The sequence below is a fragment of the Scyliorhinus canicula genome, chromosome 23, assembly GCF_902713615.1.
Source record: "Scyliorhinus canicula chromosome 23, sScyCan1.1, whole genome shotgun sequence".
In the NCBI taxonomy this organism is placed as follows: Eukaryota; Metazoa; Chordata; class Chondrichthyes; order Carcharhiniformes; family Scyliorhinidae; genus Scyliorhinus; species Scyliorhinus canicula.
In genome coordinates this window covers 14,901,112-14,928,095 of record NC_052168.1, presented here as the reverse complement: position 1 = coordinate 14,928,095, position 26,984 = coordinate 14,901,112, and the positions used below count along the sequence as shown (strand labels likewise).

Here is a 26,984-nt window from a genome sequence, read left to right as displayed (position 1 = left end):
TTAAGTCTTTACAGGTCCAGACCGTCGACTAGAGAGAGGGATAATCACAGATTAAAGAGGTGTGATTTGTCTCACGACAGGACATTCTGTAGAATTTCGCAAGCCCAGGCCAGATGGTAGGGGTTAAGTGTAATGCAACATGAATCCAAGGTCCCAGTTGAGGCCGCACTCATGTGCGCAGAACTGTGTCCAAAGATGTGCAGGTTAGGTCGGCTCATGGGGTTGGGTGGGGGAGTGGACCTGGGTAAGGTGCTCTTTAAGAGGGCAACATGGTTGCATTGTGGTTAGCACTGCTGCCTGGGTTCGATCCCGGCCCCAGGTCACTGTCCGTGTGGAGTTTGCACATTCTCCCCATGTCTGCGTGGGTCTCACCCCTACAAACCCAAAGATGTGCAGGTTAGGTGGATTGGCCATGCTAAATTGCCCCTTAATTGGAAAAAAAGAATTGGGTACTCTAAATTAACAAACAAAAGTGCTCTTTCAGAGGGTCAGAGCAGTCTTGATGGGCCGAGTGGCATCCATCTGCACTGTAGGGATTCTATCAACCAGTAGATCAACAAATACTACCATAATTTGTTTAATGTCGCCTTGAGCTTAATGTTTAGGTAAGATTCTGGTAAATTTCCACTGCATTCTGAAGGGAATTAGGGGATAGGCTGTAATTCCGAGCCTAGCCAGCAATGCCCACATCCCATAAACGAATAAAAAGATAAATACCCCCCAGGGCTGAGGGAGTGGCTCAGAGCCGGTTATGCCTCAATCCAGCCCAGCCTCCTCGCCACACTCAGGGCCCTGGCATGGTCTGAATTTGAGCGAGGTAAAGTAAAGGAAGTGGCTTAAGTTTCCACTTTTATTTTGAGTGCCATTACTCGCGGAGTAAACCGATTTAAAACCTTAGTACCTTGACCTTTTGTCATTTCGTCAATCAGGGGGAAGTAGGGACGTCCAGCAAATTCTCGACCTTGTTGCACGAGGGCCTCTTGAATGACCTCAAACCCATTGATGACAACAACCGGTGTGCAGAACATGTAGCAAGTAAAAAGGTTTCCGTACTTCTTAGAAAGCTTTTTTTTCGGGAAGGGAGGAGTGAAAAACAAAGAAATTATGTACACCTGTGCCCAACTCTTCATAATTGACCAAGTTCATTGTTGCACACCGAACCAATGTTTAGGAAAATGAGAGGTGGCCTTATTGAGACATGTCGGGATTCTCAGGCGGCTTGACAGGGTCGATGCTGAGAGGTTGTGTCCCCTTGTGGGAGAGTCTAGGACCAGAAGACATAATCTCAGTCAGAGATGAGGAGGATTTTCTTCTCTCAGAGGGTGGCATGGTTGCACAGTGGTTAGCACTGTTGCTCCACAGCCGCCAGGGTCCCAGGTTCGATTCCCGGCTTGGGTCACTGTCTGTGCGGAGTCTGCACGTTCTCCCCCGCGTCTGCGTGGGTTTCCTCCGGGTGCTCCGGATTCCTCACACATGTCCCGAAAGACGGGCTTGTTAGGTGAATTGGACATTCTGGATTCACCCTCTGTGTACCCGAACAGGTACCTGAGTGTGGGGACTAGGGGGTTTCCGCAGTAACGTCATTGCCTACTTGTGACAATAATAAAGATTATTATCATCAGTCAATCTGTGGAATTCTTTACCTCAGAGAGCTGTGGAGGCTGGGTCGTTCAGTATGTTCAAGTTTGAGATAGGCAGTTTTAATCGGTAAGGGAGTTGAGGGTTACGAAGATAAGGCGGGAAAGTGCTCCCCCCAACAAAGAAATCATCGAGTCATTAATGCCATAGGAGTTAGGAAAAGGTAGTTCTGTTAATTAAAGATGACATCAGCACAATAGAGAGGGATGATTTAAATTCAGGAATTGCAGGATGCAGGAAGATTTTGGGTAGAGATGAGGAATGACAAAAGGGCAAGAAGTCACTTGTAGGAGTGGTGCACAGGCCCGCTACCAATTATCACATGGTAGATCGGGGTATCAGAAATAGTGGGAGCTTGTCAGAAAGGTGCGGAGGTTAACATGGGGGATTTTACTCCACTTACAGGTATGGAGGGTGCTAGCTATGAAGAAAGGTTGAGTAGATTAGGATTGTTTTCGTTGGAAAGACGGAGGTTGAGGGGGGACCTGCTTGAGGTATACAAAATTATTTGAGGTATGGACAGGGTGGATAGCAACAAGCTTTTTTCCAAGAGTGGGGGTGTCAGTTACACGAGGCCACGATTTCAAGGTGAGAGGGGGAAAGTTTAAGGGAGATGTGCGTGGAACATTTTTTACGCAGAGGGTGGTGGGTGCCTGGAACGCTTAACCAGCGGAGGTGGTAGAGGCGGGCACGATAGCATAATTTTAGAGGCATCTAGACAGGTATATGAACGGGCGGCAACAGAGGGAAGTAGACCTTGGAAAATAGGAGACAGGTTTAGATAAAGGATCCGGATCGGCGCAGGCTGGGAGGGCCGAAGGGCCTGTTCCTGTGCTGTAATTTTCTTTGTTCTTTGTTCTACAGACTGGAATAATCAGACAGGCTAAGGTAACATAAATGATGAATTCGTAGAGTGTTTTGGGGATAATTTCTTAGATCAGCATATTCTGGAACCAATCAGGCAGTGGGCTGTACCATTCAATGAGATAAGATTGATTAATGACCTCATAGTGAAGGCACCCCTACATAGCAGTGATCATAAACTGACAATCAGTTTGAGGGAGAGAAGAGTGGGTCTAAGACTAGCAGTTTAAACTTGAATAAAGGCAAATACGAGGGTATGAAAGCGGAGCTAATGAAAGAGAACTGGCAATTAAGGTTAAAGGATAGGCCAATAGAGTCGCTTGGGCAGATATTTGAGACATTTCAGACTACACAGAATCGATACAGTCCTTCGAGGAAGAGGAATTCCAAGGGGAGGGCCCTGCATACATGGTTAACTAAAAACAAATATTAATCTTAAAGAAAAAATATTTATGAAAAGATTGGGGGCAGGTCAGTAGATAGACAGACTATTTAAAAAAAAAAGCAAAGAATGATTAAAAATGTAATAAGGAGGGAAAAATGAGAGTACAGGAGAAAGCGAGCCAGAACTCTAAAGGCTGAGAATAAGAGTTTCTATAGATATTTAACAAATAAAAGTGTCTGTAAGTCGAGAATTGGAAAGGAGGGAGGAACTCAGGAAAATTATAATCACCAGGGAAGCGGTACTGAGAAAATTGTTGGAACAATAGGTAAGAAAGTAAGTTGTGTAAAGGCCATAAAGAGGCTACTAAATGATACATATGGGCGAGGTGAGTGGGCAAATAGCTGGCAAATAAAGTCTAATGTGGAAAAATGTGAGCTTGTCCATTTGGCAGACAGAATAAAAATGAAGTGTATTATTTAAATGGTGAGAGATTGCAGAGCTCTGAGATGCAGAGGGACCTGGGTGTCCTAGTGCATGAATTGCAAAAAGTTAGTTTAATAAGGACATGGGGAATCCATACCAAGTAAAGTAAGAACAAAGTTTTTTTAATATAATCGATATATACATTACCCGCTAGATCTCGACTGGGTTCATTAGAACATTAGAACATTACAGCGCAGTACGGGCCCTTCGGCCCTCGATGTTGCGCCGACCCGTGAAACCATCTGAAGCCTATCTGACCTACACTATTCCATTTTCATCCATATGTCTATCCAGTGACCACTTAAATTCCCTTATATTTGGCGAGTCTACTACTGTTGCAGGCAGGGCGTTCCACACCCCTACTACTCTCTGAGTAAAGAAACTGCCTCTGACATCTGTCCGATATCTACCACCCCTCAATTTAAAGCTATGTCCCCTCGTGTTGGTCATCACCATCCGAGGAAAAAAACTCTCACTGTCCACCCTATCTAACCCTCTGACTATCTTATATGTCTCTATTAAGTCACCTCTCAGCCTTCTCCTCTCTAACGAAAACAACCTCAAGTCCCTGAGCCTCTCCTCGTAAGACCTTCCCTCCATATCAGGCAACATCCTAGTAAATCTCCTCTGAACCCTTTCCAAAGCTTCCACATCCTTCCTATAATGTGGTGACCAGAACTGCATGCAGTACTCCAGGTGCGGCCGCACCAGAGTTTTGTACAGCTGCAGCATGACCTCGTGGCTCCGAAACTCAATCCCCCTACTGATAAAGGCTAGCACACCATATGCCTTCTTAACAGCCCTATTAACCTGGGTGGCAACTTTCAGGGATTTATGTACCTGGATGCCCAGATCTCTCTGTTCATCTACACTACCAAGAATCTTGCCATTCGCCCAGTACTCTGCATTCCTGTTACTCCTTCCAAAGTGAACCACCTCACACTTTTCCGCATTAAACTCCATCTGCCACCTCTCAGCCCAGCTCTGCAGCTTATCTATGTCCCTCTGTAACCTATAACATCCTTCAGCACTATCCACAAGTCCACCGACCTTCGTGTCATCTGAAAATTTACTGACCCATCCTTCTACACCCTACTCCAGTGGAACAATTTATAGTTGAGGTGAAACTAAGACCAGCCATGATCTTATTGACGGGCGGAACAGGCTTGAGTGGCTGAGTGGGCGACGCATGTCCTAATTAATATGTTCATGCGTGTGTATCCTTGAATATTAAGCACCTAATCCTCAGCACATTGAAACCATGTTTTCACATTGCCACTATTCCCAACCAGCTATTTGCACCTGTTGGAGTTTTACATCTACAATATCAAACTGTAAGCACCCACCACCCTCTGCGTAAAAAACTTTCCACGCACATCTCCCTTAAACTTTCCCCCTCTCACCTTGAAATCGTGACCCCTTGTAACTGACACCCCCACTCTTGGGAAAAGCTTGTTGCTATCCACCCTGTCCATACCTCTCATAATTTTGTAGACCTCAATCAGGTCCCCCCTCAACCTCCGTCTTTCCAACGAAAACAATCCTAATCTACTCAACCTTTCTTCATAGCTAGCACCCTCCATACCAGGCAACATCCTGGTGAACCTCCTCTGCACCCTCTCGAAAGCATCCACATCCTTCTGGTAATGTGGCGACCAGAACTGCACGCAGTATTCCAAATGTGGCCGAACCAAAGTCTTACACAACTGTAACATGACCTGCCAACTCTTGTACTCAATACCCCGTCCGATGAAGGCAAGCATGCTGTATGCCTTCTTGACCACTCTATCAACCTGCGTTGCCACCTTCAGGGTACAATGGACCTGAACTCCCAGATCTCTCTGTACATCAATTTTCCCCAAGGAGGAGTGGGACTAACTAAAGAGATAGTACAAGTAAATTGGGCTGAATGATCCCCTAATCTGGTGTAGTGTTATCTGATTCTATGAATGCTCCAGTTGCTCGATGGTAATGGTCATCGCTCATGTGATCTCTAGAATTACTATTCACCACTTATCGAAAACTAACCACGCCAACTCCCCTCGTACAGTTTAGCCCAGTTGGCTGGGCAGCTGGTTCGGAATGCAGAGTGAGGCCAACAGTGTAGGTTCAATTCCCGGGCCCGCCTGAGGTTATTCATGAAGGCCCTGCTTTCTCAATCTCGCTTCCTTGCCTGAGGTGCGGTGATCCTCAGATTGAATCATTCCTAGTCCGCTCACTCCTGCCCCAGGTAGTGGTGTTACCACTGGGCTAGAGACCCAGGATAATGCTCTGGGGACCTAGGCCTGATTCCCACTGGGACAGATGGCAAGATGGGAATCCCATGAAAATCTGGAATTAAAAGTCAATATTGTCATTTAAAAACCTATCTGGATCATTTTTCCTTTTGTTTAGGGAAGGAAATCTGCCACCTTTATCCGGGCTGGCCTACATATGACTTCCGATCCACAGCAATGTGGTTGACTCTTAAATGCCCTTGGAAATGGAGATGGAAATCGCTTATTGTCACGAGTAGGCTTCAATGAAGTTACTGTGAAAAGCCCCTAGTCGCTACATTCCGGCGCCTGTTCGGGGAGGCCGGTACGGGAATCGAACCGTGCTGCCGGCCTGCCTTGGTCTGCTGTAAAAGCCAGCGATTTAGCCCAGTGTGCTAAACCAGCCCCTAATTCACTTCAGCCATATCGGTAGGAAAGAAAACTAGGTGGGTGGAAACCAGCAGAATGTGGCGAGCCACTGCGCGTGGGCAACGGGCAACGAGATGTCTCGTGGGCAACTGTCAAAGCACGTAACCGCGGGCCGCAGGTTGCCTCTCACCGGGTGCCTTAGCTGGATTATAGCGAAAGCTAGATAACTGCGTGCGGCAGCAAGGCATAGAAGGAGTGAGGTTAGGTGAAATTGGGTGAAAGGAGACTCGTGTGGGGCATAACCGATGGCATATAAAAGTTGGGCCACATCATCTGTTTCTGTACTGTACGTTCAATGTAATTCGCTGTATTGCTAGTGATGGAACCATCAATTCACGATTCACGTGCTTTAAGATATGAACAGTGGTTTTAATCTACTTACTACAGAGCCAGCCTGTTGCCCGTTGAACTCTCGATGAACTGCAGGCTGGCTCTGGACACGGTTATTTATACAGCAGTCAAGGGGGAGGAGTCGTGGGCGGAGCCAAGGGTGGAGCCCTGTACAAACTCCTGAGCATTCCCAGAGCTAATCCACCTAGTGGTCGGATAACGCTACTGCGCTTGAAATGGTATTGGTAAATACAGTGCGAATTACTACGTTACATTCACCACAGCTAGAACTTCTGACACCCCCCCCCCCCCCCCCCAATCTTCCACCTTCAATCATTTTGTTGCTGTTCTTTTCTTTAAAGTGTAAAGAGATCCTGGTTGGACTGTATCCCAGACTCAGCAATGACCAATAAAGTCACTCAGTTTCTGGGAAATTAGGGATGGACCTACCACATCCTGTAAATGAATTTTAAAACAGCAATTATCACCCATCCCAGGCAAGTGGGCACTGTTCCATCACAATCCTGACTTGTGGACGCTGGACAGGTTTGGCAAAGAACTGAGGGGCTCCCCACCTCTGACCTGCTCTTGCTCTAGTATTCATGTAGCTGGGCCAATTCAGTTTCTTGAGCATTACTGAGAAAGAAAGGATCCATTTTGTCGAAGTTTTTGACTTGCACTCATCGGAACATTTCGCGAGAATACAATGCAAAAGAAATCAACAAAATTAAACTGCATGAGAAAAGAGTGCTGATTGGTTGGCAGGTGGACTCTGATTGGTAGAGGCTTCGCTATGGATAATGCACCAGTTGATGTTGATTGACAGTTAACTGCCTAGCACTGTTTGAAATTTAAACCGGTTTCTGTTCAGTGCTGAAAATACAAATCAAACAAAACAATCACAAATCATGAATTGGGATAAAAATGTACCTGGGGTGACAGTGCAGAACAGGCAAGGTGGGATTGCGTACAATGGGTGGACCATTCCATAGTGGCCGTTCTGTGCCGCCATCCCAGGTGAATTTCTACTCTTCAGGCTTTGTTCAATTAAAGATGGAGACGATCTGGAGTGAATGCAGTTATTACCTCAGTTAGCGAAAGGTGGGGAGCCTGTCTCCTGGTAAAGATGTTTGCCGCAAATGACATCATGGGTGGTCCTGGGGGCAGCTCGCTCGTTCTCCTCACCTTCATTGCAAGCGACACTAACAGAGACACGGCCAGGAAAATCAGTAGGGTCTGTGCAGTGAAGTATCGGAGCCACTTAAAAGGTGGAACCTCCAACAATAACTCCAAGCCCTTCATTCTGAGCCTTGCAGACGTGTCTGGCAGCTAATGCTGTCACCTCGGGCTTCGAAGCGAACGACCGGTTGCTAACTTTGAAAAGCAGCCTCTCCTTCCAAAAGCAGGGGCCGCTTTGTTTTGTGCAAAGTGCACTTCCTGTAACACGATGAGCTCAGAGTCCAGCCTTTCAGCTTTTTAACCCTGTTGTTCAAGTCCTCGGTTAGGAGTGGGTGGCAAACCTCTGGAGGCGGAGCAGGAATAGCTGGCTAACTTTGTTTTTAAATGGGGAACTCTGGCAGAGTTCCGAGCCTGTTCTCTCCCTTTAATAATGATCATCTTTATTAGTAACACAAGTAGGCTTACATTAACACTGCAATGAAGTTACTGTGAAAAGCCCCTAGCGGTCACGGTCCGTTGCCTGTTCGGGTACACCGAGGGGGCATTCAAATGACCTAACAGCACGTCTTTCGGGACTTGTGGGAGGAAACCGGAGCACCAGGAGGAAATTCACGCAGGCACGGGGAGAACGTGCGGAGTGCAAATGTTAAGTGAGACCCGAACTCCGTTCCGTTCAAAATCGGGGGACTGAGCACGAAGATCGATGCCAGCTCTAGAATAAGCGTTCGTGATTTCCTCCATTCTGGCCCCTGCTGAACTCTGAACTCTGGTATCTGTGCCATCAGCTTTCTCTCGTTGCAAAGCTCTGGAATTACCCCCCCCCCCCCCCCTTCCACAACACGCCCATCTCATTCCTCTCTGTTAAAACGCTTCATTAAAAACTTTTTTGATTGCCTGCCCCCATGCCTTCAGTGTCAAATATTCTCTCATAAAACTCCTGAAAGATGATGTTAAATGCTTAATTTTGTTAAAGCTGATGCAAGCCGCTGAGTTTCAGTGTAACATCTGTGCTGGCTGATGTTGTAGAAACGACACTTCAAGTAGGCCTTTCGGCTTGTGCAACACTTTGCCCCCCCCCCCCAGGTAATCTGCCTAATTATATGTGGCGTGACTCCCTTCTTTGGATTTTGCAATCTACACTTGTCACACGGCACTAAGTTGCGTCACTATGGCAACTTTATCGCAGGGAGATTGTCTGGAATGTTAGCAGAAACAAATGGGCGTTGAGCCATTCGGAAACATTGGGAGGGCTGACCTGAAATGTGGTCAATGAGATGGGTGCAGAAGGGGGGGAGGGGGGGGGGGGCATTCGGCCCATCGAGTCTGCACCGACCCTTTGAAAGAACACCCAAAGCCATCCTATTCCCGTAACCCCACCTAACCTTTGGACACTAAGGGGCAATTGATCACGGCCAATCCACCTGACCCGCAGATCTTTGGACTGTGGGAGGAAACCGGAGCACCCGGAGGAAACCCACGCAGACACGGGGAGAACGTGCAGTCTCCGCACAGAGAGCCAACCGAGGCCGGAATCAAACCCCGTGAGGCAGCAGGGCTGACCACTGTGCCATCTTGTGGGATTGCGGATTGTGGGGCTGTAGGTGGCGAGGGAGACGCGAGTGGCACATTCCATGAAAGTATTTAAGCATAATGATGAGAAGGTTAAGTCTAAATTGCGGTCAGGGTTTGGTTCCGGAGGACTGATGGATTACACGGAGGATCTGACCACACTAGAGAGGGTACAGAAGAGATTGATGAGCACGGCGCCAGAAATAGGGAATTGTAGCTCTGAGGAAAGATTCCAGAGGCTGGAGTTGATTTCTTCAGAACAGAGGAGGCTGAGGGAGATTTAATTAAATTCCAGAGCAGACTCAATGGGCTGAATGGCTCCTATATCTTATGGTATAAAATGTTGGGCAGCCGAAGACTCAGGGTGTCCCCATTTCCCGTCGCTGAGACATCAGTAACCAGGGACAACGATTTAGTGGGAAGGTGGTGACACAATGGCATTGTCACTGGGCTAGAATTCCAGGGAAATGCTCTGGATCTCAACACAGCAGATTGTTCTGGGCCAGGGTTTAGAGAACCCCAAAGTGTATCATGGAGTTCACCTGACCCACAACTTTTAATAGATTGTGGTATGGGGAGCACACGGCCCACTCTACAGGTGTGGTACAGCAGAAATGGACAAGTATTTTTTTAAATAGCAAAACAATGTTTATTCTATGAACTCAAGTTAACCTTTCTAAAATAAACAGTGAACATCTTAGCAACCAGTAAATCAAATACACCCCCCAAAGAATACAACACTAAGTAATCTGTAATGTCCTTTTAACACCCAGAAGACTTAACAAACCTTTAAACAAAAGCACATCAGGGTTTACATTCACTACTGAGAACATTTATAATTCTGAATTCATCAAATGATCCGGAGGTAGTCTTTCACCCCAACAGCAGGGGTTCATTTCCTGTACTGGCTGACGTTATCCATGAAAGCCCCGCCTTCCCAACTTTGCCCCTTGTAATGTTCTTGTCGGATGGGCTCATTTATTACAAGAACACTTGTAGCTAAAGCGATAAACGATTTATTAACATTAACTGTGGGTAAACTATATACAAGACAACTGTAAAATCATGCACAAGCAACCTCTCTCTTTAACTTCCTCCAGCCAGTCTGAGGTCAGCTGACTCTAACATTCACATATATTAGTGAGACTCCCAGTGGTTAGTCGGTGAATTGCGACGCAGCCATGAAATCACTACACCCACAACCTTGTAGCAACCCTCAGGTTAAAACAGTCAGCTCTCTCTCAAAAGGGGCGAGCAGTTTATGGTCCCCGGGGACTATGACGTACGTCATTTCTTTTTCAAATTTAAAGAAATTGGCCAGAAGATTAGAGGGGTGTAGAGAAGCAATCTTTCCAGGAGAGGTTGTAGGGGTAGGGGTCTGGAACTCACTTTATTGGTCGAGACAGAAACCCATATCCCATTTTGGAAATAGTTGGATGTGCCACACGGAACTGTGGCCCAAGAACTGGAAAGTGGGACTAGGCTGGATCACTTTTTTTTGCAGGCAAGACATACATGATGGGCTGAATGGCCTCCTTCGACAACATAGACTTTCTATGCTGCATGTTTTGACATGAATGGGAGCCAATTGAACTGGAGAACCCGAGTGGCAAGAGTTCCAGAGGAGCTGACGGTCAAAGAGGGTGGAGAATGGTAGACCAGCCATGAGAGTTCTGGGGTAACTGAACCTAAAATTGAACAAGGCACGGGCGAGGGTTTCATTGACATGTGGGCCGAAGCAGGATGGAGGGAAGACATACTCGGAGGTGAAAATGTGCTGCCTCTGAAGAAGGCGGAGTTGTAAGGTTAACTCAGGTCTAATTGCATGATGAGGTTGTGAGGTCAGGGAGTAGAGTATGGAGTTGCTTATAGATGACAGAGCCACAGCGGATGACAGCGTTAGCCTTCCATCTTTACCTGGAAATTGTTGCAGATCCCAGAGCGATGGAGCTCCGAGGCACGGGTGGACCATAAGTCACAGCCAACCAAATTCAGGACTTCAGCCATGGCTGCCAAGTCTTTTCATGCGCTATTCCTCTAACTTCCATCCTATTTCATCCACCATTGCCTCTTTCACCCAGGTCCCTCTACTCATTAAGAAAAATTTCTGCCTCTTATAGGGAAAGCGCCCTTTGAAGTTAGAAATCCACCCAGTGCTTTCCCCACCTTTTCCCTTACCCCTGCTCTGTTCACTGTAACCCCCCCCCCCTCCCCCCGCTCGCCAGGGCATGCCAGCTTTGCCCCCCAGGCTTACCTTGAAGCCTGGCTCACATTGGAGCACATTTACTTCAGGGACTGACGCAGTCCCAGCAGTGGCCACTTCTCCTGGTGGCGCTGTTTGGACCAGAGACCTTCTCGCCATTTGAAATGAAAATTGCTTGTTGTCACAAGTAGGCTTCAAATGAAGTTACTGTGAAAAGCCACTAGTCGCCACATATCGGTGCCTGTTCGGGGAGGCTGGTACGGGAATTGAACTGTGCTGCTGGCCTGCCTTGGTCTGCTTTCAAAGCCAGCGATTTAGCCCTGTGCTAAACCAGCCCCATTGAAACGAAAATCGCTTATTGTCACGAGTAGGCTTCAATGAAGTTACTGTGAAAAGCCCCCAGTCGCCACATTCCGGCGGTTGTTCGGGGAATTGAACCGTGCTGTTGGCCTGCCTTGGTCTGCTTTAAAAGCCAGTGATTTAGCCCAGTGAGCTAAACCAACCCCTATTGTGAGGGAATGGGGTGGAGCATTGACGTCACCAATGGGGATAGAAATCCTGCCCCCAACCAATTGACAGTTCAACGAGTATTAAATATTTGAGGGGTGAGCTAATCAATTGGGAGGGGGTGTGGGTGGGGTATGGTGTGTGGGGGCGGGGGAGATTTGCAGGGCTGGGGCACATTTAGAGGACGTGAGGGGAGGGGCTCGACCATGAATTTTACATCTGATAGGCAGGATCCCTCCCCCAGCATATAATTCAGGCCGTTCTCTCCATTCCCCTAATCTCCTAACAATTAACTTCAATTCCCCTGAGCTCTGCTGGCTTCAGAAAACGATGAAACGAGAAGCATTTTTGGGGGAGGGGGGAGTCTGAAATTTTCCAAATGAGGGAAAACATTGCTTGGGGAAGATTTGTGACAAAGACAGAGTGAGATCAGTTGGCCCACAGTGTGACAAGCATCTCAGTGGTGGCGTGGGAGGGGGTTATTGATGAGATATCCATAGCATCTGTTTGGGGGAGCATCCATCGCTTGGTTTCATAGTGAGGTGCGTCTGACCACAGGTCACCTATTGGCCTACCTGGACTGTATACCGACTGGGGACACTAGATTATAAGATATATTTTGTAACTTGCGTTATACTTATGAATCTGCAAATGTATAGTTGTGGGCAAAGGAGTGGTATAATAAACAGTTCGCGCTTTCTTGTTTAATAAATGCTTTATTCTTTTGTTAAACGTTTATCAGCTGACTCTGTGACTCTGCTCAGTAGCCACTCTTCACATTCCGAAACAAAAAGTAAAAATTAGGATCGATCAGGCCTCGTTCCACTTTAGGATCTGACTTTTCCAGCCGTAACAGCAGCTGGGCTTCACATGAGGGACTCTCCTCATGATTTCTCACAGGAGCTCCTCGTTTGTCCCAATATATGGAAATTCCCACTCACCTGCGTGAGTGGCACCCATGGTGGGTGGTGTAGTGGTATTGTTGCTGGACGAGTAATCCAGATACCCAGGGTAATACTCTACAAACCTGGGTTCGAATCCCACTGCGGCAGATGATGAAATTTCAATTCAATAAAAATACAGAATTAAAACTCGAATGGTGACCATGATGCCATTGTCGACTGTTGAAAAACCCATCAGGTTCATTGATGTCCTTTAGGGAAGGAAATGAAATGAAATGAAAATCGCTTATTGTCACGGGTAGGCTTCAAATGAAGTTACTGCGAAAAGCCCCTCGTCGCCACATTCCGGCGCCTGTTCGGGGAGGCTGTTACGGGAATCGAACCGTGCCTCTGGCCTGCTCGGTCTGCTTTCAACCCCTGAAATCCGCCGTCTTTATCTGGTCTGGCCTACAGACGTCTCCAGACCAACAGGCCAACACCCCGTTCAGGCGAATGAACAGTTCAGAAGGGTGTAGAGGCAACAGCAATTTAGCGATGGCATCAGAATGGGCGCCCAGCTGCCTCAGGTACTGCCGCAAGGCAATGAGCTTGTTCGAGTCCCAGTTGTTGAAAGGTGCACATTGGATTGTTGGGTGAAAGGTGGGAAGTTTGTGCGTAGTAATCCAAATAGAAGCTTTGATGAACAAGGTTCCACAGCTTGCAAAAACATAAATATCCGATTACATTTTGTAATGGCGTTAAGGCACTATAAACCGTTGTGTCTACAAATGATAAACTACACGTTCTCAATTTCAACCAACATCATGACTCCAGCTAACCGTGTTCAGCGAATTGGAAGAATTATCGTCATCGTCGCAATTTCAGAAATTATTCATCCGAAGGATTCAGAGCCGCTGCGGCGTTCCCTTGTCGGTGTTTTTTCCTTCTGAGACCCCCAGGTTCGTGAAAGAATTGCGAAGTAGCGTTCATCTTTCCCGGCAATAGCGTGCCAAGCAATCGTCTCAAATGAACTGGCAGTGTTCGTGGCATCTCTATGACAGTAAGACGTAGAATCGGAATTAGGCCATTCGGCCCATCGAGTCTGCTCCGCCATTCAGTCATGGCCGGTATGTTTCTCATCCCCCTAACCCGGCATTGAGGGCCAACAGCGGGCGAGGGTGGCATGGTGACCAGGGCCATGCTGCCCTGGGGGAGGACAGTGAAGGAGGACTGGAGGTGAAGTGACTTTGAACGGATGGGCGGACGCCAAACGGAGCCGGCGTTCGGGGATCACAGGCGGCAGGAGGTCAATCGGCGTCTGCTGACATCTCAGTCTGAGTCATGCCAACCTGTGCCAGGGGCTGGTCACCAGCCATCAGCAGAGTAAAAATACTTTGAGTTGCTGTTCTCACCTCTTCCTGTACTTAATGAAGAATACACAGTTGCTTATTATTGTTTCCTCACCCAAGATAGTTTTGAGATAGTCTGCCTGGTCTAAAGTGGGTTCACATTATTGCTTGTGATATAGGGAGATTGGAATGGTGGCCCCCCCTCAGAAAGGGAATGTTTATTGGCAGATTCAGTGTTTGCCAGTGATGGTGATGGGTGGCATTTGGTGAATGTGTCTGCGTTTATTGGAGGGGATCCAGGAATGAAGCAATAGTCTCCGATCTGCTGCAGAAGCAGTGGCTTTTCTCCTTTCTGGTAGAGGATTACATTCGGGCTATCCTTCTGCAGGTTTGCGAGTGATCGAGCTTCCTCTTTGGTTGTAGGTTTCTGGGGCCCCGCTTGGAGCTTTGGCAGGCACGGAGGTGGGGGGCCAGGAGTGGGCGCGTCCCACCTCAAAGGCTCAGAGGCTACACCCCGTGGCTGCTGAGCGGAAAGGCTTTGACCGTCTCCGCGGTTGGGAACGGCGCAGAGCGGCGGACCAGCCGTCGGATTCGTCATTCCGTCTGAGCCCGGGGGCATCGAACTGGAAACACCCGCGTCTTTGGCGTGGACGTAGCCATCTGGCGAGAAGGTTGGGTCAGGGTTGGTTAGTGGGGGGCACAGCACGTAACTGGAAATGGAAGTGGGCAGTTGTCCCGACACCGATTGCCTTAAGCAAGTCCCCGAAGCGTTACCGGCGCCAACGTGACGCAAAGTTGCACTGGGTGAGCCGGACATGGGCTGCGGAGGATTCAGGACGTACATGGACGTGGGACAAGGCAACATTTGCTCGCCGTTTGCCTGACCCAACGCCTGCGGAAATTCAAAGGAAGTCTCTGGAAGCTTCACATATCCGGGAGCATGTTGGTCACATTTGAAGTAACTCTCATTTTTGTTAAATCCATTCTTTAACTCCGGAGGGGACTCTGACAGATCTTGATAATTGAACAGATAGGGGCCATTGTAGTCAGCTGGCTCGCTCAGTGTTGCTGGGTGGTTGGGCAACGCGTCCTCAGAAGGTGATGCCGTTTCAATCACACGATATAATTGCTCGTGGCCAACGTGACCTCCAGTCTGGGGGGGCGAAGAAATGCCTTGTTCCTTCTCTTTCTGTGTGCCTTCTGCTCCTTCCCTGATGTAGCAACAAACACAAGACAATGGGTCAATGTTACAAACATAACCTCGCCATCAATTTCTATCCATTCGTAATAAACACATGGGCAATAGCCAGTTCCTCAGCCACGCTAATTTAGGCCTCTTGCATATCACAGTAATCTTTCTGACATCAGAAGGGCAGCACGGTGGCGCAGTGGTTAGCACTGGGACTGCGGCGCTGAGGACTCGGGTTCGAATCCCGGCCCTGAGTCACTGTCCGTGTGGAGTTTGCACATTCTCCCCGTGTCTGCGTGGGTTTCACCCCCCACAACCCAAAGATGTGCAACGTAGGCGGATTGGCCATGCTAAATTGCCCCTTAATTGGAAAAAAAATAATTGGATACTCTAAATTTAAATTAAAATGTTTCTGACATCATAATGGTGACCTCATTTCAGAAGCACCTCATTGGCTGTCAAGGGGTTGGAGAAAGTCGGTGGTTGTGAAAAACACTAAAGAAATGCAAGTTTTCCTTTCCTGTTTGCAATTCCCTCCCCAAAACCTCTCTCTTCCTTTCTCATTCCTCCTTTGGGACACTCCCGGAAGCCTACCTCCTTGGCGGAGCATCATCCATCCTAATCCCTCCCCATGTGGCTTGGCATCAGATGTCTGATTCTTTCCGCACAAAGCACTTTGGGATGTTTTGCTGTGTTAAATGTACTCGATACATATATTGTTAATTTCATTTTTGGGAGGTGGGTGCCATTGACTAGGCCTGAACTTATTGCCCAACCCTAATTGCCCTCAATTGAGAAGGAGGTGGCGAGCCACCTTCTTGGACCGCTGAAGCCCGTGGGGTGGGGTAAGATCGGCCACAGTTCTATTGTGGAGGGCGGGTCGGGAAGCGGGGGGGGGGGGGGGGGGAGTTTGGTGTTCCAGGATTTCTATCCAGCAACAGTAAAGAAAAAACAATAGATTTCCAAGTCAGGGTGGTGAGTGGAGGGAGAACCTGCAAGTGGTAGTGTTCCCCCATGCACCCTGCTGACCTTTCCCTTCTCGGTGATAGAGGGCACAGGAATGGAAGATGCTGTTGAAGAAGCCCTGGCGAGTTGCTGCGGTGCATCTTGTCGATGGTACACACGGCTGCCCACTGTGCGCCGGTGGTGAAGGGAGTGGATATTGAAGGTGGTGGACGGGGTGCCAGTCAAGCGGGGCTGCTTTGTCCTGGATGATGTCGAACCTCTTGAGTGTTGTTGGAGATGTGCTCATCCCGGCAAGTGGGGAGTATTCCATCACACTCCTGACTTGTGCCTTGCAGATTTGAGCGGGCTTTGGGGGAGTCAGGAGGCGAGTTACTCGCTGCAGGATTCCCAGCCTCTGACCTGCTCTTGTAGCCACACTATTTATGTGGCTGGTCCAGTTCAGTTTCTGATCAATGGTAACCCCCAGGATGTTGATCGTGGGGGATTTGGCGATGATAATGTTAAGGGGGGATTGTGGGAGATGACCATTGCCTGATTCTTTTGTGGCGCAAAGTTACTTGCCACCTATCGGCCCAAACTGTTGTTGCAATGTTGTGTCGTTGCACATGTCTGCCATGTGAAACCTCCCTTTAAGAAAGATGGGGGTGACATTCTAATTTGAATGCTGAGATGGTTAATGTCCAATCTTCGGCCTTACGCTTTTTCTACAACCCTTGGTGAATTGTAAAGGGCCTCAATGGGAGAAGGTGCTCAGGGTTAGACAGAGGGTTAGTGTTCAGGTTAGGGTTAGGTATAACACAGCCAATCACAGAGCAGAGACTACGGTCGCTATTTACTTGCCTCGCCGCATCGCCAAATCGGGCAAGACGAGGCCAGTAAATTGCTCCCTCTTGTGATATTCGCGACGCTTGCGACGGCTCACGAGATTCAATCTTCTCTAAGAAAAACAACCCCAGCTTAACCAGCCTCTCTTCATAGCTGAAACGCTCCAGCCCAGGCAACATCCTGGTGAATCTCCTCTGCACCCTCTCCAGCGCAATCACATCCTTCCGATAGTGAGGTGACCAGAACAGCACACAGTACTCTAGCTGTGGCCCAACGAATGTTTTACACAGCTCCATCATAACTTCCCTGCTCATATATTCTAACGCCTCGGCTAACAAAGGCAAGTATCTCACACGCCTTCTCAGGATGTCTTCAACCCCCTGGCTTGTTGGAAATGGAAGCTTAGGAGGCGAAGAAACATTAAAAGGAGCAACAAGTCAAACTCTTGCTCTCCTGCTTCTCAGTGAGGTGATGCGCAAGGAACAATCGCAGGGCCCTGGGGGAAGGCAACGGACTTACTTGGGAATGATCTGGGGAGACGGATTCAATGATTCATCGGCCACAACTTGACAGATGCTGCCTTCTTCCAGGGTTTGAATTTCCACTGGGGCCCAATATCCCATCAGCCCTTTCTAGAAGGAGAAAGAAATAGATCAATGTCAACAAGGAGCCCTGACCGAATAAAGCCAGCCCTGCCGATATGCCGTACGGTACGTGCGGTGTCTGTCACTGTGATGGCATGACGTGTTGTCCAGCAGTCACTGTGTTTACTCAACAAGTTGGATCAGTTGAAACCAAGAGGCTTCCACTTTGATGATCTAGTCAATTAATATCATTTGGAACTTTGCAATTGGTCTTAGCAACATTGCTGCTGACATTGGAGAAGGGATATTATCAATTGTTTGGATTCATTCCTTCATCGGATGCGGACACCATGGACAAGGTCAGCATGTATTGCCCATTCCTGATCGCCCTTGAGAAGGTAGTGGTGGTGATGCCTGTTCTTGGGCTGCTGCTGGTTTCCAGAGAATTCTCCCCCTTTCTTCTCCCACAGCCACGCACAAATGCAGACTTTCATTTGTTCCCACAGCGAGGTCTTTCCTGGAACAGGTTGCTACGGTAGCACAGTGGGTAGCACTGTTGCTTCACGGCGCCAGGGTCCCAGGTTCGATTCACCCGCTGGGTCACTGTCTGTGTGGAGTCTGCACGTTCTCCCCATGTCTGCGTGGGTTTCCTCCCACAAGTCCCGGAAAACGTACTTAGGTGAATTGGACATTCTGAATTCTCCCTCAGCGTGCCCGAACAGGCAGCGGAATGTGGCGACTAGGGGCTTAGCCTGTCGCTGGAGGCTAACAGCTTGAGGGGCGCCACTCAAGCCTGGCTGACCAGGGGTGTCTCCCCCTCCTACGACCTGCCATTGGCGCGTTTGAAAGGATTGACAATTTGACAATCAACCTGTTTGGACGCAGCTCCCTTGGCCATCAAGTCCTGGGGTGGGACCCGCACCCGCATCTTCTGTCTCAGAGACAGGGACACCACGCACTGCGCCACCAGGTCATGGTTTCCAGGCAACTGAGCGGCCATTTTGAAAGCCGGCAAACAGTCAACTCGGTTGGTCTCAAGTCACATCTGAGGCAGACTTGGAAAGAACGATAGATGTCCTTCAAAAAGGGCATCGGTGCACCAGGTGGATTCCGACAACAATTCGGCGTTTCCGTGGTCAATATTACGTCATTGTAAATCGATTTGATTGGCTGAATTCAAATTCCCCATCCGCAGCCATTGGTGCGATTTGAACTCTTGCCCCTGATTATTATTCCAGGGCCAGGATTTCCTGGTTCTGCCAGGGGGGGGGGCGGGAATCGTCGCTGGTGGGAACAGGAAAGTTTTCCCATCCTGCCTGTGACGATACGCACCAATGGAGGGGCCAGAGAAACCCCAGCAGCCCCGACCCCTGAATAAAGAGCCCGTTGTGTAATTTATTGACAGCGTTCAAAAGGCACCTTGACAAATAAACGGATAGGATGGGGGTAGAGGGATACGGCACAAGGAAGTGCTGGGGTTGGTATCATGACCGGTACAGGTTTGGAGGGCCGAAGGGCCTGTTCCTGTGCTGTATCATTCTTTGTTCTAATCATTGTGCCAAAATTCCCCAGTATATTTTTGAAAAATTAATTTGTACGTGGGTGGCCCTGGCATTTGATGCCCATCCCTAATTGCCCTTGAACTGAGTCTCGTGCTGGGCGATTTCAGAGGGGGGCATTTAAGAGTCAATCTCATTGCTGTGGGTCTGGAGTCACAGGTAGGCCAGACTGGGTAAGGACGGCAGATTTCCCTCCCTCAAGGGGTTGACGACAATGGTCATTGCTGGAATTTTAATTCATGATTTGTTAAAAATTGAGCTCAAATTCCACCATCTGCCATGTGGGGAGAGGTGCGGTTTGCACCAGGGTACACAGAGAATTACCCCAGGGTCCCGAATCCAGTGATAATACCATCAGGGGCAGCACGGTAGCATTGTGGATCGCACAATCGCTTCACAGCTCCAGGGTCCCAGGTTCGATTCCGGCTTGGGTCACTGTCTGTGAGGAGTCTGCACATCCTCCCCGTGTGTGCGTGGGTTTGCTTCGGGTGCTCCGATTTCCTCCCACAGTCCAAAGATGTGCAGGTTAGGTGGATTGGCCATGATAAATTGCCCTTAGTGTCCAAAATTACCCTTAGTGTTGGACTGGGTTATGTGGATAGGGTGGAAGTGTTAACCTTGGGTAGGGTGCTCTTTCCCGGAGCCGGTGCAGACTCGATGGGCCGAATGGCCTCCTTCTGCACTGTAAGTTCTATGAAACTATGAAATTGCACCGCCTCCTCCTCCATTCTGCTGATGATATAAAACCCGGAGATGTATTGGATCAATTATTCGGGGCCTGAAAGGATTTGAAATTCATGAAACATTATCCCCAGGTTAAATTTTATTCCCCCGGCGGACGTGTGTGCATACTGGCGTCCATGATCTATTGTCTTTACATTGTAGAACCTGCGGGGGGCGCACCAGAGCAACAAATCACAGAAGCAATTACCTGAGTCTCTTTGAGGAAAAGCTTGCTCTTTGCCGGGTCTGGGATACTGTCCAACCAGGATCTCTTTACACTTTAAAGAAAAGAACAGCAACAAAATTATTGAAGGTGAAAGACTGGGGGGGGGGGGGGGGGGGAGAGGGGGGGTGTCAGAAGTTCTAGCAATACAGCGAATTACATTGAACGTACAGCACAGAACTGGACCATGTGGCCCAACTTTTATATGCCATCGGTTATGCCCCACACAAGTCCCCATTCACCCAATTTCACCTAACCTCACTCCTTCTATGCCTTGCTGCCGCACACAGTTATCTAGCTTTCGCTATAATCCAGCTAAGGCACCCGGTGAGAGGCAACCTGCGGCCCGCGGTTACGTGCTCTGACAGTTGCCCACGAGACATCTTGTTGCCCGTTGCCCACGCGCAGGGCTCGCCACATTCTGCTGGTTTCCACCCACCTAGTTTTTTTTCCTACCGATATGGCTGAAGTGAATTAGGGGCTGGTTTAGCACACTGGGCTAAATCGCTGGCTTTGAAATCAGACCAAGGCGGGCCGGCAGCACCGTTCGATTCCCGTACCAGCCTCCCCGAACAGGTGCCGGAATGTGGCGACTAGGGACTTTTCACATTGAAGCCTACTCGTGACGATAAGCGATTTTCATTTCATTTCATTTTCAAGGGACATGAGGAGCCTGCTGATTGCTCACAACAATCACAACATTGACTGTGAGAGCCGTGCGCACCCTCTGCGTCCAAAGTGTAAATATTTATTTTCTTTTTGCCATTTGATGTTGATGACAGTTCCATTAATATTTAAACGATTAAGCATTTTCCATGAGTTGCTATGAAATATGCGGCGTGCATTAAATGTATTTCATCTTATTCATGGGGGTCAGGGTTAGTGAACGAGCCCCGATTTCAATCTTGCGGCCCCCTCAGATAAAGGAGGGCCACTCATGCGGCCCACTCACCAGCCTAGATTGCCCATCACTGGTCTAGGCTATTCACTCCTACTCCTCAGCATTCCACAGGGTCACCACACCCCTGGTTAAGGGGGTTTATCCTCTGTGGTGAATGAGATTCACACCGTATTATAATCTGTATATATGTATCAATATTGTAAGTGCAGTTGCACTACCTGACCACCAGGGGGAGTAGCTCTGGGAGTACTCGAGAGTTTGTACTGGGCTCCTCCCTTGGCTCCGCCCAGGTCTCCTCCCCCTGGAGCTGCTGTATAAAGATCCGTGCCACAGGGTCAGCCAGCCAGTTCACCGAAAGTTCAACGGCTAACAGGCTGGCTCTGTTGTAAGTATATTAAACCCGCTATTCTAATCCTACAAGCACGTGTCCGTAGAATTGTTGGTTCCAACATCCTCTTCTTTATTTTTTCACGGGATGTGGGCATCGCTGGTCAGGCCAGCAATTTGTAGCCCCCCTCCCCTTGAATTGCCCTTGAACCGAGGGGCTCGCTGGGCCATTTCAGAGGGAAGTTCAGAGTCAACCACAAGACCATGGGTCTGGAGTCACATGTAGGCCAGACCAACTAAGGGCAGCAGATTTCCTTCCTCTTTTAAAAAAAAAATTATTTTTACGAAGGAGAATTTAATTTATTACAGATAGGATATACAATTTCGACATGGAGAAGGGATGTTATAAAGTGTAGTACCACAGGGACACCCACAAAATCCTGTGGGGCAGATAGTTCATTGTTTCCCCCCTGAGATAGAGCCTCTATACAGGTATGGGGGACCTCTGTTCGCGAGCTCCCGGTGATCGGCCATTGCCCCCGTGTAGTTTTACAACCCCTCCTGTCTTTGTTGTCACTTGGTACTAAAATGTGCCAGAGGGGGGGGGGGGGCGTACTCGGCAATAGCCAGACGCGGTTTGGTCTCGCCATTGTGGCTGCGCCCGCCATTTGCCCATTCCAGTTCCCCTTTCCTGCTCACCCTGTGGTTCCCTCGGCTATCCTCCTCCCAACACGTCCCTCCCCTCCCCCTGCCTATCCGCTTCCCCATCTCTCCTCCCCTCCCTCTCTTTCTTCAGTTGTCTGATTTGTATCTCCCCTCCGCCTTTGCCAATCGGTTGCTGGTCACGAACAGGTCCTGGAAGAGGCTGTTGAATAGCCACCATGTGTTGTGGAAGCCTTCCTCTGAACCTCGGACGGTGTCTCCAGTTTGAGAAACTCTGCTAGATCGGACAGCCAGTCTGCAGCCGATCGCCAGCCGAGCGGGAGTTTCCGGCAGGTAATCAGGGAGGATAAGACTAGTGCGTCCGCCCCCTCTCCCCAGGAAGAGCTCTGGCCAAAGACCGCCACTGGTGGGCTCGGCACCACCCTCACCCCCACCACCTTGGACATGGCCTCAAAGAAGGCCATCCAGTGTCTGACGTGTCTGGGGCAAGACTAGAACACGTGGGTGAGGTTGACCGGGCCTCCCAGGCGCCGGTCACACTTGTCCTCCGCCTCTGGAGGAACCCGCGCATTCGTGTTCTGGTTACGAGGGCCCTGTGCACCACCTTTAGCTGCCTTCGGCTCCGCCCTGTGCATGTGGAGGTGGAGTTCACCCTGTGCAGTGCTTCAATCCAGCGTCCTCCCCCTATCTCCATGCCCATTTTCTCCTCCCATTTCTCCCTTGTTTCGTCAAGGGATGAACGTTCCTCCTCTAGTCGTTGTCCGCACATGTCAGCGCAGTTACCGTCCCCTGGTGGTCAGAGGTCTGTCCAGTGGGTGTCCGGGTCTCCGGGGGAACGTGATTGTCTCTATCCGGGGAAAGTTTCTGATTTGTTTCTATTTTAACTCGTTCCCTTTTGGGAGTTGGAGTTTGTCCCTGAGGTCCCCCAGGTCGCTATTCTGCCGTCTACAAATAGGTCCCCGACCGTCAGTGTCCCTTCGCCCTGTCTCCACCTTTTGAAGGAGGTGTCCATCGTCACCGGGGTGAATTTGTGGTGTTTGCAGCTGGGGGCCATGACGGACATCGCGGTGATAGTGAAGTGGTGCCGCAGTTAGTTCCAAGTTCTCGGACTGTTGACTACCAGTGGGCTTTTGGAGTAACTGGCTGGGGAGGGGGGGGGAGGGGGGGGGGGGGGTGGAATGGGACCAGCGCTCGAAGGGACGTCCCCGTACAGGAACTCTCCTCCCTCTTAACCCATTCCGCCCCCGGCTCCTTGACCCATCCCCGTATGGTTTGAGATTACTATTGAGGAGAATTCCGCCCCCTTCCACCCGGGAAGCAGCGATTTCCCCACCACAAAGAAATCGATTCTGATGTGGACCTGGGTGAAGAAGGAGAACTCCTCCCTCGGATGTGTGGATCTTTATGGGTCTACCGCCCCCATCAGCTTCATTAAGGCGCTCAATTCTCACGCCATGGCCGACTGTTTCCCCGATTTGGGGCTGGATCTGTCTTTCTGTGGGTCCTAGGCACAGTTGAAAACCCTCCCATAATGTGTCGGTGGGAGTCCATGTTGGGGATTTCTGCCATGGTCATCTTTATGAAGTCTGTGACACCCTAGTTGGGGGCGTACACATTTACAAATGCCACTGCTGCCCCTTTCAGGATGCCGCTAACCATGATTTACCGCCCCCCCCCCCCCCCCCCCCCCCCCCCCCCCCCCCGCCACCCCCAGGTCCGTGACCGTCTTTGTCGTTGTGAATGTCGTCCTTTTACTGAGGAGTATGGCCACCCCTCCCCTAGCCCTCGTCCCATAGCTCGCTTGGTAGGTCTGTCCTATCGAGCTCTTTCTTACCCTCAGTCAGTCCGTCTCCCTGACAGGAAGATTCCAACGGCCCTCCGTTAAGCCCCCTGACGTTCCAGGTGACTATTCTGATGGGAGGGGGGGGGTTTCTGACCCCCTCCGACTCCTACAGGGAAAGCCGCACTCACCAGGTGGATGTGTCCCTGCACCCTGAGGTTTCTCTTTGTTTGGGGGCCATCCAAGATGATATCCCATTGGCGTCAGGGGGCCAGAAAAACACGCCCTCGGAAAACGTTCATATCTTCCAAGTGCTTACAAGGCGTTACCTTATTATCAAGAACTTTGCCATGTTTCACTCGTAAGATTTTGTGCGCCTGGGAACTTCAGATGGATTATCAGCGAGAGCTTGCAAACCTATGTCTCGGAGGAAGGGGGCGCTGACTGGAATCTAAGTGAGGAGTTTGGACGGCTTATCGAGGACACTGTGAATTCGGTTCTGGAGTTTATATCCTTTCAATGGGATGTGGGCATGGCTGGCATTTATTGTCCATCCCTAGTTCGCCTCCAGAAGGCAGTGGTGAGCTGCCTTCTTGAACCTTTGCAGTCCATCTGGTGTAGGTACACCTACCATGCTGGTCGGGAGGGATTTTGATCCCGGGAACAATAAAGGAATGACGATATAGTTCCAAGCCGGGATAGAGCATGACTCGGGGGTGGTGTGGTGTGGCGTTCCCATGCCCTTGTCCTCCGAGACCCCCCCCCCCCCCCCCCCCTGCGTGTTTTACGGGCTGCACAGTAGCATTGTGGATAGCACAATGGCTACACAGCTCCAGGGTCCCAGGTTCGATTCCAGCTTGGGTCACTGTCTGTGCCGGAGTCTGCACATCCTCCCCGTGTGTGCGTGGGTTTCCTCCGGGTGCTCCGGTTTCCTTCCACAGTCCAAAGATGTGCAGGTTAGGTGGATTGGCCATGATAAATTGCCCTTAGTGTCCAAAATTAGTGTTGGGTGGGGTTACTGGGTTATGGGGATAGGGTGGAGGTGTTAACCTTGGGTAGGGTGCTCTTTCCAGGAGCCGGTGCAGACTCGATGGGCCGAATGGCCTCCTTCTGCACTGTAAATTCTATGATCTGTAAATTCTATGATCTATGAGACACATTTTAATCAAGCATCAAATATTTTATGCATTAAATATCAGAGATGGGCCAATGAGTTCCATTGGGAAATCGCACAGAGGGAGGAATTGAAATATAAGGAACAATATACTTTACCTTTTTATCAGGCCGAAGCAGGGGTAACTCAAGATGAATAAAAACATTAGAATACAAACTGCTGCAATAATGATCGGCTTGCTATCTAAATAAAACAAAAACAAAGAAAGACATTGAACAAAAAGTTCATCAAACTGTTCTCTAATTGCTTTCCTGAGAGGTTAACATAGAACAGTACAGCACAGAACAGGCCCTTCGGCCCTCAATGTTGTGCCGAGCCATGATCACCCTACTCAAACCCACGTATCCACTCTATACCCGTAACCCAACAACCTCCCCCTTAACCCTACTTTTATTAGGACACTACGGGCAATTTAGCATGGCCAATCCACCTAACCCGCACATCTTTGGACTGTGGGAGGAAACCGGAGCACCCGGAGGAAACCCACGCACACAGGGGGAGGACGTGCAGACTCCACACAGACAGTGACCCAGCCGGGAATCGAACCTGGGACCCTGGAGCTGTGAAGCATTTATGCTAACCACCATGCTACCGTGCTGCCCCTGTACAATGATATCGCCATTGGGACCTGGTCAATGACACGATTATACGACTCTTTTAGCAATGTTTTAGGAGATGTATAATTGCCGAGGTTTAAATGACCAGCTTTAGGTGTGAACCTCTTCTGAAATTTTGTGGCTTAGCCTGTTCCCACTTTTGATTGGTAGAACGCTTCTGGTCGAAGGTCCAGGGAACAAGAAGAAGGCAGACTCCATCTTTGTTTTCAGTTCCGCTTATACCCAGGAGGAGGCAGGAACACAGGCTTGGGTTGTGTCTATCAGCTCTCTGCCTGGTGGTTCAAATACTTTCCCGCCAGTTTGTGAAAGGTTAATCTCCCTCGTCGCCACATTCCGGCGCCTGTTCGGGTACACGGAGGGAGAATTCAGAATGTCCAAATTATCTAACAGCATCGTCTTTCGGGACTTGTGGGAGGAAACCGGAGCACCCGGAGGAAACCCACGGGGAGAACGTGCAGACTCCACACAGACAGCGACCCAAGCCGGGAATCGAACCCGGGACTCTGGTGCTGTGAAGCAAAAGTGCTAACCACTGTGCTAAACAAGACTGCTTTCTGAAACCCAATACATTTTCGGTTTTCTGGATGGCTACTTCAGTCTTCACACTTTCTCTCAGCATTAAGTCACAGCTAATCCCACTCAGCTCAACATTTTCCCTTAAGTAGCTGGGTTAGCTCACTCGGCTAAATCGCTGGCTTTTAAAGCAGACCAAGCAGGCCAGCAGCACGGTTCGATTCCCGTACCAGCCTCCCCGGACAGGCGCCGGAATGTGGCAACTAGGAGATTTTCACAGTAACTTCATTGAAGCCTACTCGTGACAATAAGCAATTTTCATTTCATTTCTGACCCCGCGTCTTTGATTCCATTGTCTTCAGCGCCCCTTTGAGCTTAACCTTTTCAAAAATATAATAACCTTTCATATTTTCCCTACAACCTTCCCTTTTGGTTCAAACATAATTTAATAACCTTCCCTCATTCACTTCTGAAGCCTTTGCAAGCTACAAAATCCTTACTCCCCTTTGAAATTTAACGTCTCTATCTCCTAATGCAAATTTCTAAACTCTACTTACTAGCTTATAAATCGGCTTGACCTTCATGGCAAATGCATGAATTTTTAAAATAAATTTAGAGTACGCAATTTATTTTTCCCAATTAAGGCGCAATTGAAAGAAAAAGAACAAAGAAAATTACAGCACAGGAACAGGCCCTTCGGCCCTTTCAGCCTGCGCCGATCCAGATCCCTTATCTAAACCTGTCGCCTATTTTCCAAGGTCTACTTCCCTCTGTTGCCGCCCGTTCATATACCTGTCTAGATGCCTTTTAAATGATGCTATCGTGCCCGCCTCTACCACCTCCGCTGGTAAAGCGTTTTAGGCACCCA

At 49.2% G+C, this 26,984-nt stretch overlaps 2 protein-coding genes across 5 annotated transcripts in view; both read right to left on the bottom strand.

Moving 5' to 3' along the window:
* LOC119956540 (cytochrome P450 2J2-like) overlaps positions 1 to 7,854 on the bottom strand; it is a 36,749-nt gene extending 28,895 nt beyond the window's left edge. The window contains exons 1-2 of one of the 2 annotated variants that reach the window (XM_038783834.1): positions 7,471 to 7,854; positions 902 to 1,064 (exon numbers count right to left, since the gene is read on the bottom strand). In XM_038783834.1, coding sequence (XP_038639762.1) covers positions 902 to 1,064; positions 7,471 to 7,686 — 379 coding nt within the window. In that variant the 5' untranslated portion in view covers positions 7,687 to 7,854. The remainder of the gene's footprint in view (positions 1 to 901; positions 1,065 to 7,470) is intronic. The other variant, XM_038783833.1, reaches the window with a different exon arrangement.
* A 4,684-nt stretch (positions 7,855 to 12,538) lies between these two features.
* Positions 12,539 to 26,984, bottom strand: part of csf2rb (colony stimulating factor 2 receptor subunit beta) — a 59,839-nt gene continuing 45,393 nt past the window's right edge. For all 3 annotated transcript variants that reach the window (XM_038783626.1, XM_038783624.1, XM_038783623.1), the window contains 4 exons: positions 25,085 to 25,169; positions 20,127 to 20,196; positions 17,572 to 17,684; positions 12,539 to 15,283 (listed from right to left, as the gene is read on the bottom strand). In XM_038783626.1, coding sequence (XP_038639554.1) covers positions 14,218 to 15,283; positions 17,572 to 17,684; positions 20,127 to 20,196; positions 25,085 to 25,169 — 1,334 coding nt within the window. In that variant the 3' untranslated portion in view covers positions 12,539 to 14,217. The remainder of the gene's footprint in view (positions 15,284 to 17,571; positions 17,685 to 20,126; positions 20,197 to 25,084; positions 25,170 to 26,984) is intronic.